Consider the following 15975-nt stretch of genomic DNA (forward strand, 5'->3'; position numbering starts at 1 on the left):
TCTTTATTTTCTTTTAAAAAATTATATTTTGCATAAATTTTGGAAAAAAATAAATGTAGTGACTTTTATCTGTGTATAGGTCATTGGCTATGAAACATCATTTTAAAATCAAGTGAGTTAGTGGCATGATGACAATAGTTCATTTATCCCCTTACCTCGCAGGTAAAAGTTTCATTTTGACCGCATATTACTTTCCTTAAAGGACAAACTGCAAGTTACATAACTTAATATAAATAGTTAAAAACAAGTGTATATAACAAAACAACTGCATTTACAAAAATACACAATAAAAAGCAAAAAAAAAAAAAAAAAAAAAAAGACCAAAGGAAAAAATGTTGGACAATACTTGGCAATCATAGATACCAAGGCAATCCCTCCATCAAACTACTATTACAAAAGACTACTACAAATTCAAACTAAAATAAAAAGATACATCCATTTAAATTAGTGCATGATCACAATAAAAACTGGCACATAATATGGAAATCTTTTAAGACATAAAGGAACCCAATGCAGAAGTCACAGAATAAAATGTTTTGACACTAATACATCAGATTTTGCTCATTTGGTGGATGTCAATGCATAAATGTCGCATTTAAATGAAAATTATCTGCTTCTATAAGGCATTGTTTCGTTTCAGCAGCACATGTTGAAAACAAATAAATCTTTTTTTCTTTCTTTTACGCGTTGTGGGCACGAGCGTGACATATTTATAGCTCCGTTCCGTCTCGAGGGTAAATCAGACTGTTCACACTGAAGCTGTTGTAGAAGTGTCCGTTGAACTGCGCGCTCTGGCCGCCAGCAGTAAAAGAGTTATAGTACATTCCACGGTTCACGTGCACACTGTCCTGGAGCTCACTCGCTCCACCTGCGTCAGGTGCTGAGCCGGCATGGTACTGGCTCAAAGCGCTGATATTTCGGCTGGAAAGTTCGTTTACCAGCCCCAGAGAGCCTTGTCTGCTAGTCGGAGCCGAGGACGAACTTAAGGCAGACATGCTGTTGAAGAAGTTGTTGAAGCATGGAGCGCTCGCGAGGCCTGCGGGAGACGCGCCTTTGTGGCTGTCACTGGCCGCATCGGTGTCAGGAGATGCGGGGCCGGTGAGGTGAGGGCTGTCAGTGGGTTTTATCCCCGCGAGCTGTCGATCATCCTCCGGTTTTGTGTTGCTGGCAGCACCTGTGCTGGAATCAGATCTGCGTTTCCTTTTTCTACGAAAGTTTCCGTTGTCAAACATCTTTTCACAGTTGGGGTCTAGAGTCCAGTAGTTTCCTTTCCCTTCAAACAAGATGGACAGTTGGTATGAGGGCCCAAATGTAGCAACTTTTCATGCATAAGTTATTTAAAGTGAAATTCGATTAATTTAAACATTAAACGATTTTGCAAGTTTTTTTTTTTTTTAATGACATATGTCAATTACAAAAAAGATTGTATAAGAGGGGGAATCATGGGCCAAGTTCTGTACAATACCAGTGTCATTTGTTAACAATGTTTATGCCATGTTTTAATTGTATTATAATATTTTTGATTTTATGATTTAATGATTAAAAATATCAAGCATAATAATCGAAACAATGAAATACATCCCTTGCACACCGAATAAACCGAGTGTATGCGTCTTGATTTATAATGTAAAAAAAAAACCTTTTTCAAACAAGGTATTAAAAAAAAGGAAAATATAAATATAGGGTATATTTCATTAATATCGTTATAGTTACGTTTAATTAGGGTTATTTCAAAATAGTCTTTTTCAAGATTTTTCTATTTTCTATAGGCTACAAAATCCTATAGGGTCATAAAAACACTGAGGGTCTGAAGGGGTCACATTAAAACTAAATTGATCATTTTCATTTGGCTGATAAAATATTTATAAACCCTATTAATACAAATGTAATAACATTATTTTTTACTTTTTAATAAAAGGTAATGGGCTTATGTTAACAAATTGATATATTTTTCTCAACTAATGTATTAATATCTATGCATTTATTTACTTATCCTACTTATTTAATACTTTTACAATATTTATCTGATTGTATAAATTGCATGCAGTAATTTGTCTTCTAACGCAATTTTTGTATGAACATACAAAAACATTTGTATGAACATTTTGCCTTTTTTAAATAACGTATTTGATCTGATCTGGACAAAAATGAGTAACGCAATTGTCCTTATATCGCTGTTAATTGATAGCTGTCTTGTTTCGTAGAACTATGCAAAGGTGCACGAGCATCACTCACCTGGATCGTCTTCGTCACGCGGCACTTTTTTGAAGCAGTCATTCAGGGAAAGGTTATGCCTGATGGAGTTCTGCCATCCCGCTTTACTCTTCTTATAAAACGGGAAATTATCCGCCACATATTGATATATTTGGCTCAAAGTTAACTTCTTCTCGTGCGCATTCTGTATTGCCATGGCTATCAGAGCCGAGTACGAGTAGGGCGGGCGCACGAGCTTTAAAAGTTCCTCTTGGCTCGCGATGGAGAGCCAGCCCAGGTCCGGACCGGCGAACCCAGAGGAGTTAGTGAGATATTGCCTCTGAGAGCCGTAAGTCGGGGGAATGAACGAGGGGCTGTTGTTGCCATGCATGTAAGACGATGAGGAGTTGACACTAGGTCCATTGAGCCACAGGTATGGGTTTGGGGTCGCGTAGTCCCCCAGGCCGTAGCCCGCTGGTCTCTGCGCCGCAGGTAGACTCTGTTGGTGGTAAACACTGAAGTTGTCACAGTACACGGCCATATCCGGGGTCTCGTGCGCGCTTTTTGGCAGTTGCTGGAGAGGGTTGACAGGAGCGTTACTATTGTTATGGATCTGCGCGTCGATGGTGTTCATATCTCCAGTGCCTATAAGGCAAACGTGTTTCTCTGGAGCTCACGCTCTCACAGTAACGCACAATACTATCACTGACTGGTCAGGTTAAAAACAACAAGTGTCTGCTTTTTGTGAGCGAAATATGGTCATATATACACCCAAGTGCGGCAAATACGGTGTCTAATCTTGTATTCGTGACTCCATCAGCCAATAGATGAGAATCTCCTCAAAGTAGGCGTGGCAAATAGATTTCAGGGAGATGATTAAGTCATTCATAAAGAGAGAGATGGACTACAGGCTTGTTAAACAGAATTGAGAAAACAGAATTTAGGCTATAATCTTGGAATTCTCAAAACAATATATAGCTAATACATTTTGCTAATTAAAAACTAACGTGTGTTTTATATTTTAAACAATAAGGTTTAATCAGACTCTTTGTAATTCTGTTTTTCGTCTTTCTAAAGCTCATTTGGAAGGGAAAAAAGGCTAGCCAAATAGCCTAACGCTTTTGTATAATTGTTAAAATTATTTTGCATAAGTTTAAAACCACCACAAAATAGATGAGATCATCACATAATGTAATTTCCGAAACAGCTTATTGTTGCTGTTATCAAAGTGTGTGTTTAAGTGGTTGTTTGACTGAATTTACGAAATAATTTGTTTCACTAAATAATTTTCTAAAAGGTCTAATCCGTAACAAAAAAATGTGGTTTAATTATTTAAAATGTAATTCGTCATTTTAAAATATGTTGTAACGTGAAGTTAAGTAGCCTAGCTAGGCTACAGTTGTTAAACAAAAGAAAACATAAAAAAATCCGCTTTGCAGCCAATATTTTAGAAACGCAAATGTCACCGTTTCAGGAATAGGCTATAAATAAATCAAAATGTTCTTCGTTTTAACTCGTTCCATTCTTCGATTTTTTGGTTTTATTTTCTTTCCTTTACCTTCCTCCAATTTAACAAGCAACTTTCACAACAATTTTACAGTAACAATGATATTTTTTAGCGATACCCAAAACATTCAGCAACGCATTTCTATGAGGACAAATGTAGACAATATATATATAGATATCTGAATATCAGAACAACAAATCATCACGCTGTCTGTCCTGATGGGATAGATAGATAGATAGATAGATAGATAGATAGATAGATAGATAGATAGATAGATAGATAGATAGATAGATAGATAGATAGATAGATAGATAATTCTTAGCATAGGAATATTCTTGATATATATTTGTGATTATTGATAGGCTATCGCCATCCTGTGCATAACATTTTTATGTTATTTATCATCAGGTCTAGATTATATTTTTTGTCAGAGTGACAAAGAAATATTGAGCTGAACTGTACTATCTATCTATCTATCTATCTATCTATCTATCTATCTATCTATCCGTCCGTCCGTCCGTCCGTCCGTCCGTCCGTCCGTCCGTCCGTCCGTCCATCCGTCCATCCATCCATCCATCTATCTATCTATCTAATGGAGACATCACATGCCATGATGCCTGTATCACTGCGCCACCTAGTGTTGAAAGTGGATTAGTGACTGATGGGTAGAGATGTAGCCTCATCACATGATGACGTTATCTATCACTTGAAATCTGCTTAGAGAACTCATCCAGTTTTATTCAACTTTTGGGAAAAATTAAACGTCGAAATTTGACTCTAAATCCTGACCTAAACAGACAGTTCCAACTTCCTGCCAAACCACAATGCTTTTGACCCTTTTCCCCAGAAATAAGACGTGGCATTCTGAGACATGATGTAGCTATAGCTATATAAATGTTTTTATATTTTATTTTGTATAGCATGAATGCTGTATAAAAATAGCATAAAACATACACACCTAGTTAGTTTATTTAATTATTAAAAATACCATTATTTTATATGAAAAGGTTAATAACTGTATTTTATTGACAAACTATTTTACTTTGTCTTGGATTTTTTATTTTATAATTTTTTTTATTAGATCATAACATTTTAAGCTGTCATATGTTTTAACGTGTTCAGCGTTGGGGCATGTCGACACATTTCACTTCCATTCTTTCGGGGTAAATCGAGAAAAAAAAGTAGCCTATACACTGTATGAATGAAACAAAACCAGATAATTGCACTAGACGTGTGAAATGAATATGAGAAAAAAATTAATACTCTGAACCCCAAGTGTATTTAGCTACACAAACTGAGAAAGTCAAAAAGTGTTATAAAATATTTATGTATTTATTTATTTATTTATTTATTATTACTTTTATATAGGCCTACTTACTAATAATGAAAATGCATTAGCAAGTTTAATTTCCTTTAGCTATTTTTGCTTTCTGTTTTATAAAAACAGATCTAGTGCATAAGGGAAGAGTGCGAATGAATCAAACTGGATCGAGAAGAAATTCTGCTACGCGTTCGTCAGGTTAGATCAAAAGAGTGATTTATTCGCGAATCTGTCACCATTGGTGATTCTCAAATCTGGCATCTCCATTGTCAGACAAAGATTGACCATTAATATTTTGAAGCTCGGGCCCTTGCACAAAAGGCTCTAGCGAAGCCAATGAAGTGTAAAATATCAATTGTTTTCAGATTCCTATGTTAATCGTGTTGTTGAGTTTTTTCTACCGCTAGATGGGGCTAGATCCATTCAGAAACACTGCAAATGTCCCGATATGCTGCATTGCAAATGTAGGCTATATTTGATGAAAATATGTCAGTATCATCATCAAAAGATTTAGATGGCATATTCAGTAGTGCTATCTAAAAATGGGATTTCTTTTTTACTGAATTATTAATTCATAGCTTTATGAACTTGTATGAACATAAAGGTTTATATAGTAGTTATATAGTATATTACTAACGTAATAGTAGTAGGCTAATTACCAAGTTATAACTGAACTTTTCCATACCTCAAGGACAAAGTACTTGTGTTATATGTACTAAATATACATATATATATATATATATATATATATATATATATATATATATATATATATATATATATATATATATATAAGAAAGATTTTTTTAATTCTAAATGTACTCATTAAGATGTAACATTCCTTTTTCTCAAATATGAATATTAACCGAATATGAACAAGTCATTAGTTCATTACTGTTATTCTAGTATTATTTAAGTACTATTATAGTTTTAATTAATGTTTTTAATTAGCCTTTATTTTTATATTTTCAGTTTTCATTTTATAATTATGTTAGGATTATTACCTTGTTTCAGGTTAAAATTTAAAAAACATTTAAAATTGTTTTAATAGTTTTAGTTGATAATGATACTAGAATTGAAAAATCTCACCCTTTCCTTGGATTTAGCCATGCAATATAAATTATATTCTATATAAAATGCATTCTGATCCACTGTAGTTCTGTAACGGGCAATTTTGACAATGCGTTTCAAATGCAATATGGGAAGGAAATCCATAATTCATATGTATGTGCACATGAGCGCTGGCATCATTAGTGGGTCTTACTTCTATTCGAGACATGCTGTCACTGTGCTGCTACAGCGGAGTAAAGATCAAGGCCTTCTGTTGTCTGTACATCGAGAGGAAACCCAACTGAAGGAGAGACTCAGTGTGTGCGTCAGTCCAGGAAAACAATAGGAAAAGTGAGTTTCACAAGCTCATTATGAGTTCACCTCAGGCTCCTGCAACTTGGTGACAGAGCAAAAGACATGAGAAATGAGAGAAGTGTGAGACTTAGACAGGAACAGGAGAGAAGGGAAAAAAGCGTGTGAAAGAGGCTGCGCTCCCCTCTTCTTGGAGTGTGGTGACAGAGACAGATGGAGGTAGATGTACTCTGGGCTTCTCATTTACAATGCATTGCCACTCTTTTCTCTTTATTCGTTGTTTCTGCTCTGCTTCCCATTTCCATCTCAGTTTAAGTTATTGAGATAAAGGGCCCATTTATACCCTGGTCACTATTCCTGTCATGTCAAATTCGTTTTTTTCCCTTCTCTTTCTTTCTTTCTTTCTGAAGAACACAAAATTGACGCAAGATGAAACAAAATGTGGTTTTAAAAAAAGAAAAAAATAATGAGATTACTGTTATTAAATTATTTGAATTATTTGAAAAAAAGTTACCTGGTTGCCTTAAAATTTTGAGTTCATTGAAATTAAAATTTTGAGTTAATACAATGAATTTTTTTTGAGATTTGATAACCTTTATTAAAATATTATTAAAAGATTTTGTAAGCATATTGGGTAATTGTGTGTGTTTTATTTCTGATGATGCAGTGAAACATGCCAAATGATTCATCACATTTTTTATGTGGTTCAGATACAATAATATTTTGAGTTTCTATTTATTAAACAAATTTCCTTCATTGTATCAACTCAAATTTTTAATTTCAATAAACTCAAAATTTTAAGGCAACCAGGTTACTTTCATTTTTATGTTAAACTAACCAAAACCAACAAAACATTTTTACAGTGTAAGAGCAGGCCATTTATTTTTATTTATTAAATTATTCACAAAATACGTTGGATGTTGATGTGCAGGCTGACATCTTAAATTATAGATTTTTTTTTTTTTAATAATACAGGTAATTATTATTACAAATGTAGTCAATTAAACTAATATTTAATTAATTACTATAATAATAATTATTACTATTTTTATGTTTTTATTTGTATGTTGAATCTTGTATGAAACTTATTTTTAGTTCAAGCAACATTAAACAAATACTTATTGATCATTTAACTTTTTGATAGTCTATAGAGTAATTATGTGCAGTTGTTACAGTGTTTTTAAAAATGCAACCTTTTGTGTAAATAACATATAAATAACATTTAACACATATTTTAAATGTTTAAAAGCACTTAAAGCACACTTTTTGGTTATGTGACAGTTTAGTTTTTGTAATTGTGGCCACCGAGACCAGTTCTGCGTTAGGCTACACACAAAGAACAAGAGTTACTTTGGATCTGATTCTAATGAATGCCCTTATAAGCAGAAGAATCGTTCTCCAGAGGCCAGATAACCCGCCGAGAGCTAACTACAGTATGTCTTTAATATAAACACACACAGGGGCAGTGTATGGCAGAGACATGTGAAGGAAATACCAGTGGTTTGCTTGGCTAAGCTAAAAACATCTAGAGTCTAAATAAATCCTCAGAAACACACAAGGTAAACAGGGCTGAATGCTTTGTGTGTGTGTGTTCTCATAGCAGTGTCAATAAGAGCATACAGGGACACTTCTGTACCACAAGCAACCTCTTGTCCACCTCTCACCATTCTGTAATGCGCTTCTGTGTGTCAAGTCAAATGGACCATAAGCTCAACAACCTGAAGCAGATTTGTGAAATACAGATTGTTTTCCCAGTGCAGGGGTTGAGATGAGGTCAGGCTGTTACACTGGCTGTTCTTCCTTGTAGGGTCGTACGACCTCAAATCTTTCAACAAGTGGCCTGTACAAACACCACAGCAGTTATCAGTCATTTTTCACATTTTTAGATCTCTTTTGTCCTTCTAAACCAGTGTTTCTCAACTGGGGGTTAGCAATACCATTTTGAGTGGGCCGTGGAGTGGAAAGGTGAAAAGAACACGTTAGGCTTAATGTGGCACCAGGTGTGACACAAGTGTTTATTGCTAGTTTCAGCCCAGACACAGTTATCATTTTCACGTCCTGCCCCACGTTGTTTATACAGCAAATGCATTTGCGCCCATGGGTCTGAAAACAAGGTGTGTTCAGGTGCATTGTTGGTGTGTTGCTATTTTGAGGTAACTGAAATCGACTGCCCCACTGACCAAGTGAAACCTGCAATATTTGTTGTGTAACTTAAAGGGTGTGTTAGTAATATGCGACAACACAACACACAAACATTTTTAAATATTAAAGTGTTAGTTCATCCAAAAATGAAAATTCTGTCATTAATGACTTACCTAATGTCGTCCGACACCCGTAAGACCTCTGCTCATCTTCAGAACACAGATGAAGATATTTTGTTGAAATCCGATGGCTCAGAAAGGCCTTCATTGACACCAGTGTCATTTCCTCTCTCAAGACTCATAAAGGCACTAAAGACGGCGTTACAGAGCCCATCTCACTACAGCGGCTCTACAAGCATTTAATGAAGCGACGAGGATAGTTTTTGTGCGCAAAAAACAACAACTAAATAACGACTTACATAGTGATGCGCTGATTACAAAACAAAGATTCTAATGATTATGAATCAGCGTATTGATTCATGATTCGGATCGCCAATGTCTCGTGATTTCAGCAGTTTGGCGGTTTGACATGTGATCCGAATCATGAATTAATACGCTGATTCATAACGGTTCGAAACTTTTTTATGAAATTGGCCGATCACTATATAAGTCTTTTGTTTTTCGCGCACAAAAACTATTCTCGTTGCTTCATAAAATTATTGTAGAGCCACTGTAGTGAGATGGGCTCTGTAACGCCGTCTTTAGTGCCTTTATGAGTCTTGAGAGAGGAAATGACATTGGTGTCAATGAAGGCCTTTCTGAGCCATCGGATTTCAACAAAAATATCTTCATCTGTGTTCTGAAGATGAACGGAGGTCTTACGGGTGTCGGACGATATTAGGTAGGTCATTAATGACAGGATTTTCATTTTTGTGGGGAATTAAACCTTTTGAAATAAAAGGCTTCCTGTCTGGAGAAGCTCTAATTTTTTTCCGCTAGCAAATTCTGCCGCGTAAATAGAGAATCCGCCATGGCACGGGCACAACTGGCTTTTAAAGGGAATGGGATGAAACTCTGACTGGTTTATTGCATGTTTTGTTGAAACGTTTGGTACTGCGCCCAACCAAAATCTTACTGAAAGCTAATTTTTTTTGAGATATAAAGCTCGCATTTGCAGCAGAGCTGGTTTAGATTCATGGCTTAGATTTTTTTGAATGAAACACATGAACACACAATGAAGAGTTTTTGGAAAATAATATATTTCACATTAAATTTGAAAATAGTAATTATGTGCATTTTTCATAAAAATATTAATGTACAATTCTATAATTTTTTAAAGTTAAATTCTTTAAACTTTTTTTCATGTCAGCAAAAATCTTCCAAGTGTCATCTTTAAAAAGAGACCAAACTTACAGTAAGTAATGCTCCAAAACATTCAAGATTTATGACAGTTTAGGGTCTATAGGCTCAAAAAGTACTGCATTAATATAACTTTGTACCATAAAATACAAAACATTAAATAAATAAAAAACTGTCAAACTAAAATATAGTAAATTAATTTAATTTAAATAATAATAATTAAAAAAAGGTTTCAGTGCCACTTTAAGAGCACCAGAGTGCTGACAGTTACATGTTAGTATTTTATTTGACTGTAGTTTCCAAAATACCACGTTTTCTCATATAAGTTATTTTCTATATTTTTAATATACGTGGTAGCTCATACCAACCTAATTACTTTTATGTATTAGTAAAAACTGCTATTTAATAGCATTAGTGATTACCTAATAGCATACTATTCATTCAGAAGTGTTAGTGAATGTAGCCTACTTGTGAAATAAATGTGCTTTTTGGGTCCCATGCTCTAAACCATCACTCAGAGAACCTGCGATTATTATATTTCAATGACATCTATGCACTGGTGCTCTGCGTGATGTTAAATGCTACCAGAAGAAGGCGCTATGAGTCTCCACAGAGCTCAAAGCTGTAAGCTTCGAGTGTCAGTTCATACCAGACGTTCACATGCTGCATTGTGATAGCAGCACAGGAGTGTGTGTGTGTGTGTGTGTGTGTGTGTGTGTGTGTGTGTGTGTGTGTGTGTGTGTGTGTGGTGTGGCTGGAAGTTTTACTACAGATGCCACCTGAAAAAGTGCACATGAGCTGCCAAACGGCCTGGCACACAGGGCAGTGTAAGCCCCCATCCTGTTGGCTGCCCTCTTTTTCTTTCTCTCACTCTTAAAAGAGCCTCCTCAACTGCCCCACAAACAGACCTCTGGCCTCTCAGTGTGAAAATGTGCTACTACAGTGTTTGTGTGGGATAACAAAGTGTGTATAGATAAGCAGAGGGTGTTTGTTTGTTGTGTGGATATGTTGACATGCTCGTTCGGTTTGTTTAGTCTTGAGAGAGGCAAATCTACAGTGAACGATGCAAGTTATATATATATATATATATATATTTTTTTTTTTTTGCTTGAGGTTTTTTTAGCATAATTTTTTTTTATATTTAAATGCTGTCAGACACAGACGAGGACACAGATGGATTGGTGCAAGTGCAAGGTTTATTAACAGAGGTTTCAGACACAGGTGATACTTAATGGGATGGTGACACTCAGTTGAAGGAGGATGAAGGTGAAGACGACAATGATGATGATGAAGATGAAGAGGGAATACAGATGAAGGCTTCTAGGCAGGACAGGTAGTCAAAGATGGGTTCGGTGCGAGACCAGATCATGGGAGTGAAGGTGAGCCGGGTTTATATAGTGGTGACTGGTGATGGTGCCCAGGTGTTCAGAATGATGGTGATGGGGAACGAGTGGGCGTGGCAGTGACCGATGATTGTGAGGGCGTGACACATGCAAAATAATGAGTAAATTATAGATTATATTTTGTGTCCATTAATATTTAATTATTCATATAATTATTGTTGTTTAATTATTATTATATTATATAATGTGTTATAAAATAATAATAATAATAATAATAATAAAGAAGTTTTATGGCATTATATTATTTATATTTAAAACCTCATGCATGAGGAAACAATGATTCAATTACATATGTGCACATTATTGTTTAATTCTTATTGTTGTTCTTGAATTATTATTATTCTTATATTATAACACGTTATTTATAATAATACACTGTAAAAAATGATATGTTCAAGTTCAAGTTATGACAACGTATGTTTTTACATTGTTTTAACTCATCAAAATAAGTTAAGCAATGTTAAACTTTTTTTATTAGTTATACAAGATGTAACTCATTTTTTAAAGTCAGTTTAACATAATTTAAGTTGAAATAACTTAAACATCCGAGTCGATTGTAATGCAAAAGTTCAAAATTTGCCCCCTTTTTTTTTTTACAGTGTAACATTATATAATTGAATCATTCTTTTGCATGAGGTTTTATGGGATTATATAAAAGATTCAATTTAATAATTCAACAAATGGATTAATCGTATAGTAGTAGTAGAAGTAGGAATAATAATGCTTTTATTTATTTTTTATATTAATTTAATTATAATATAATTATTTTGCATGCAGCTTATGGCATTGTATTAAGTGAGACACAATTATAAACATATTTTAAAAATCCTTTAAAATAGTTTTAGAGTTAACATGACACATTGAATGTCAACTTCCCAAAAGTATTTCATGTCGACCAGTTCTTCAAAGTCCTTTCCAAGTTACTGTCGTCATTCTTCAAAGTTTACGTCTAAGTTTCCTTTCCTTGTCTTACTCTCTAAGGTCTTTTTTAGTATGCTCGTGTGATTCAAGAAGCAAAGCATTGTGGGCTAATGTGCCCATTAGAGCATGAAAACACAAAGATGCAATGACAAGGCATTCTTGTCTGTGTAAAGTTTTACTGTGAGAGCGTGCGCGTCTGTACAGTGTATGGAGGCAGGTGCAGGCCGGCTTCTGAATTAGCTCTTTGTGTCGTGTTAGTTTTAAAAGCACTCCTGCCCAATCTGTCTCTTTCTCTTCCTCCCTGCCTCTTCCTCTCTTTTCTCTCTTTCTCTCTCGTCTCGCTGTCTGTAGGAAGTTGGGAGTGAAATGTTTGCAGCTGAAACAGTGGCAGGTCTGTAGTGCAGTCAGACACAGAGTCATATATCTGCAGAGCACGCTGCACTTCATCTATCACTGACACACGCACACACACACGCACACAAACACCTTTTATAACAGCGTGCATTGTTTTCAAGCCTTAAGTCCTGGTGACAATGAGAGGGTGAGGTTGCCATAGTTACCAATATCCTTGGTGCAAAAGAAAAGACACTCAACTAAACGGCTGTCCAGTAAGTGAAAGCCAGCCCTGAGTGTATAGGAGAAAGTTTGGAAAACTGCAATTTTGTAAATGTTCAAGGTTTCTCATTTTATACTACATGTGTGTCACTACATCATTGCATGTTCATCAAGCAAAAAATACAAATAAAAAGTTACACTTTTTAAGGGGTTCGTATTACAGTGTAATTATATATTTGAGCACTGTGTAATAACTACATGTACTTAGGATTAGGGTGTGGTCTAGGGTTATGTAATTATGGACAATTAACAGTAATCACTATAGTAAATATCTATAATATCTATTTTACTAATTAAGAATAATTAATTACTGGACTTTAATGTGTTAATGAAGATTAATTACTCAAAAAAAATAATAACAATTTTAACCACACTTATTTTTGAACCACTGAACGTTTTTCAATGAATGAGTTTCGACGGACCGATTATACTGGAACACCAACTCGCGTTCACGGTCTTTTTACGGTCTATGTTCACGAGTCACGACAACAACAAACCATAGTGAACATGAACGAAGAAGCTGAATCATCGGGAGTTGTGCAGGGAAACAAGCGTCACGCGAGGATAGCGAAAACGGCAGATCATGGAAATAAATGTTACGTTCCAGGCTGTGCAGTGGACGTGAGGACTTTTCATAGCCTTCCCACAGATAAACACTGTCAACAGTCATGGTTGATGTTTTTTTACAATTTGATACCGCAACAATTTAATTCAAAGTTGTTCGTTTGCTCGGCCCATTTCACCACAGACAGTTTTTCTAACCTGGGGCAATATCAAGGAGGATTCGCTCAGCGTCTGATACTGAAGAAAGAGCCGATTCCAACCATATTCCTGCAAGCAGTAAGTCGAACCCATTTCTGATTTAATTGAAAGTTTCTTAGTAAGACATCATTACGATAATATCCCCTGTTTTGTCTAGATCTAAGGCAAGATGCTAGTATTGTAAACTCCAAGTAGCACACACAGTTTGTTAAATGACAAAGGTTAATATTATTTCCTGCCAGTGTTGTCATAAAATACAACAGTAGATACACATCGATCCCTTTTGACGGATTGAAATCTAAATTGGCCTAAATTTCATCATCAACACATAACTCAAAAGCTAACTATGTTTATTACTACTGTTTCGTTCTTACAGATCGCTCAGTCAAGCCTGGCTAACGTCACCTTCTTCACCATCCAAGTTGAAACAATTGTCATTTGACAAGGCTTCCAGTCAATTTGTTGAACAAATATACATTTCTGAGAACTGAAGTTATTTTGCAGCAGGTGAGAAGTAAACATGACACTGACTATTTTTAGTGGCTTCTCCATTACTTTGATTGGCTAAATAAATTGACTTTTAAATCAGTACTCTACTGTCAAACTGTAACGCTACTGTAAACAACATCTTTACGCGCTACCAAGTTCAGTTTGTGATTCAAAGTTAAGAAGCTACCATTGTAAAATCAATGTCATGACGGATGGCATAGATGTGTATAAGTTATTCTGTAATTGGAGATACATTTTGCAGTTTTTGCATTATTTCCAGTATCTTATTAAAAACATATTCGAAGTCCATAAAATTTTAAGCAAAGTCTGATTACTACATTTTTCCTGTGGCTCAGTGTAGTCGGTCTGAAGATGAAATCAATGTTAAGTGGTCTCTTTATTTAATAGCTGTATATATATGTAAGGGGGTCTGAATACTTTCTATACCCACTGTATATATATATATATATATATATATATTTGGATGATGAATTCACGTTTCATCATTTTGGTGCAGCAATTTGTAAACACTCATAAATCCTTATACCTTTTCTTTTCCCCCCTGTCTCTATCACAGCAATATCCCCTGTAATAAAAGCGCATAGCCATCTAATCCCAGCCTGCCCTGAGTCTCTTTCGCTTCTGCTTCCTGTCTCACTCACGGCAGAGTCATCTTTCCTCTCTGTGAACTGATGAACTCTCTTTCACTTCTCATTTACTGAACATGTGAACTGATCATATCCCCAGTGCCACAGCCCAACTCTTCCTCACTTTCTCGACTGCATCTCTTTTGCTTTAGCTTCACATCACAGGCACACACAGTCTGAACATTTGATCCGTATTTAAAAGTGTCTCTTGGAAGGTTTTTTATCCTAACATCTGATTTGTGTTGTTTTTTTTGGGGGGGGGGGAAGATCGGAATGTTTTACATGCTGCTGTCCTGCATGAGATGATGATATGCTTTTTTGTAGTTTGATTGATTTACTTGATTGGGAATGTATAAATTATTTATTTTTTTATAGAAAAAAACATGAGGATGAACCCAGCTAACAGGAAACACTTTCTGAATGTTCTGGCAAGGTTGTCTCAAAAATGAACAAATGTTCTTCCAGTAAAATTAACAGAACGTTCTTTCAGTTATCTGGTATTAAATTCTCAAAAAGTTAGCATAAATTCATTATTTAAACATACTTTTTTTTTTGTTATAATAATCTGTTCATGATTTACTTATTTTTCATAAAATCATCATATTTCTATTAGCAAGTGAGAGCAGTAATAAGCATGAATTATATATAGACTGCAAAAAATACATTGTCTCAACAATTACTGGTGCTAGTGCTACTATATTAAAAAGAAGAGAGTGATAGAGCAAGAGGGAGAAAGAGAGAATTTATCATATTTGCCCACACTTGAAAATGGCCTGCCAATCATAACAGTATTTTCAGCGATTCTGGCTGAGAATGAAAAGAGTAGAGAGATGGGCGAATGGGGGCTGGTTCACAGATCAAAAAAGACAGCTCACATCTATACAGCCCACGCCAAATATCAATCTAATGACTGCGGGGTCAGTCACCACGGCAACCAGGGTTACATGTGACATTATCCACTGTGGTCCACCAACGGACGAGCTTAAAAGCCTGTTAAAAACTGCCTACGCTCACACGTGCGCATGCATATGTTCAGCTGGAGATTTTGATTTCTGTGCCAAATTGTGCCCCATAACACACCCACTCTTAGGCTCTTAGATGTGGAAGGAAAGGTGATCCCCAGAGAAATCTAACATACACAGACAGTAAAAATCTTGTGAATATCCCATATACGGCCACCCCGGAGGTCCAGATCAGAAGTTCGCAGATAAAGCTTCAGGAAGCAGGAGACTATGCGGATTAGAGGCTGGAAATATCTTGCTGCCTGAAATTCCTATCGATTATTTGTCTTTGTTTAAGTAACGTGGAGTATAAT

At 35.5% G+C, this 15975-nt stretch overlaps 1 protein-coding gene across 1 annotated transcript; it reads right to left on the reverse strand.

The window, feature by feature from the left end:
• Positions 1–710: 710 nt before the first annotated feature.
• Positions 711–2827, reverse strand: foxi2 (forkhead box I2). Its single transcript, XM_067421858.1, has 2 exons — positions 2236–2827; positions 711–1273 (listed from the first exon to the last, which is right to left on the reverse strand). Exons 1-2 carry the CDS (start codon positions 2825–2827, stop codon positions 711–713), a joined length of 1155 nt encoding a protein of 384 aa, XP_067277959.1.
• Between the last annotated feature and the right edge of the window lie 13148 nt (positions 2828–15975).

Source organism: Pseudorasbora parva, chromosome 17 (assembly GCF_024679245.1).
Source record: "Pseudorasbora parva isolate DD20220531a chromosome 17, ASM2467924v1, whole genome shotgun sequence".
Lineage (NCBI taxonomy): Eukaryota > Metazoa > Chordata > Actinopteri > Cypriniformes > Gobionidae > Pseudorasbora > Pseudorasbora parva.

Bases quoted from the DNA above. Each gene is read 5' to 3' on its own strand.
- foxi2 (XM_067421858.1), bottom strand. From the start codon at position 2,827: ATGAACACCATCGACGCGCAGATCCATAACAATAGTAACGCTCCTGTC. The intron at 1,274-2,235 runs GTGAGTGATGCT...TCTTGTTTGAAG, and splicing joins GCGTGACGAAGACGATCCAG to GGAAAGGAAACTACTGGACT.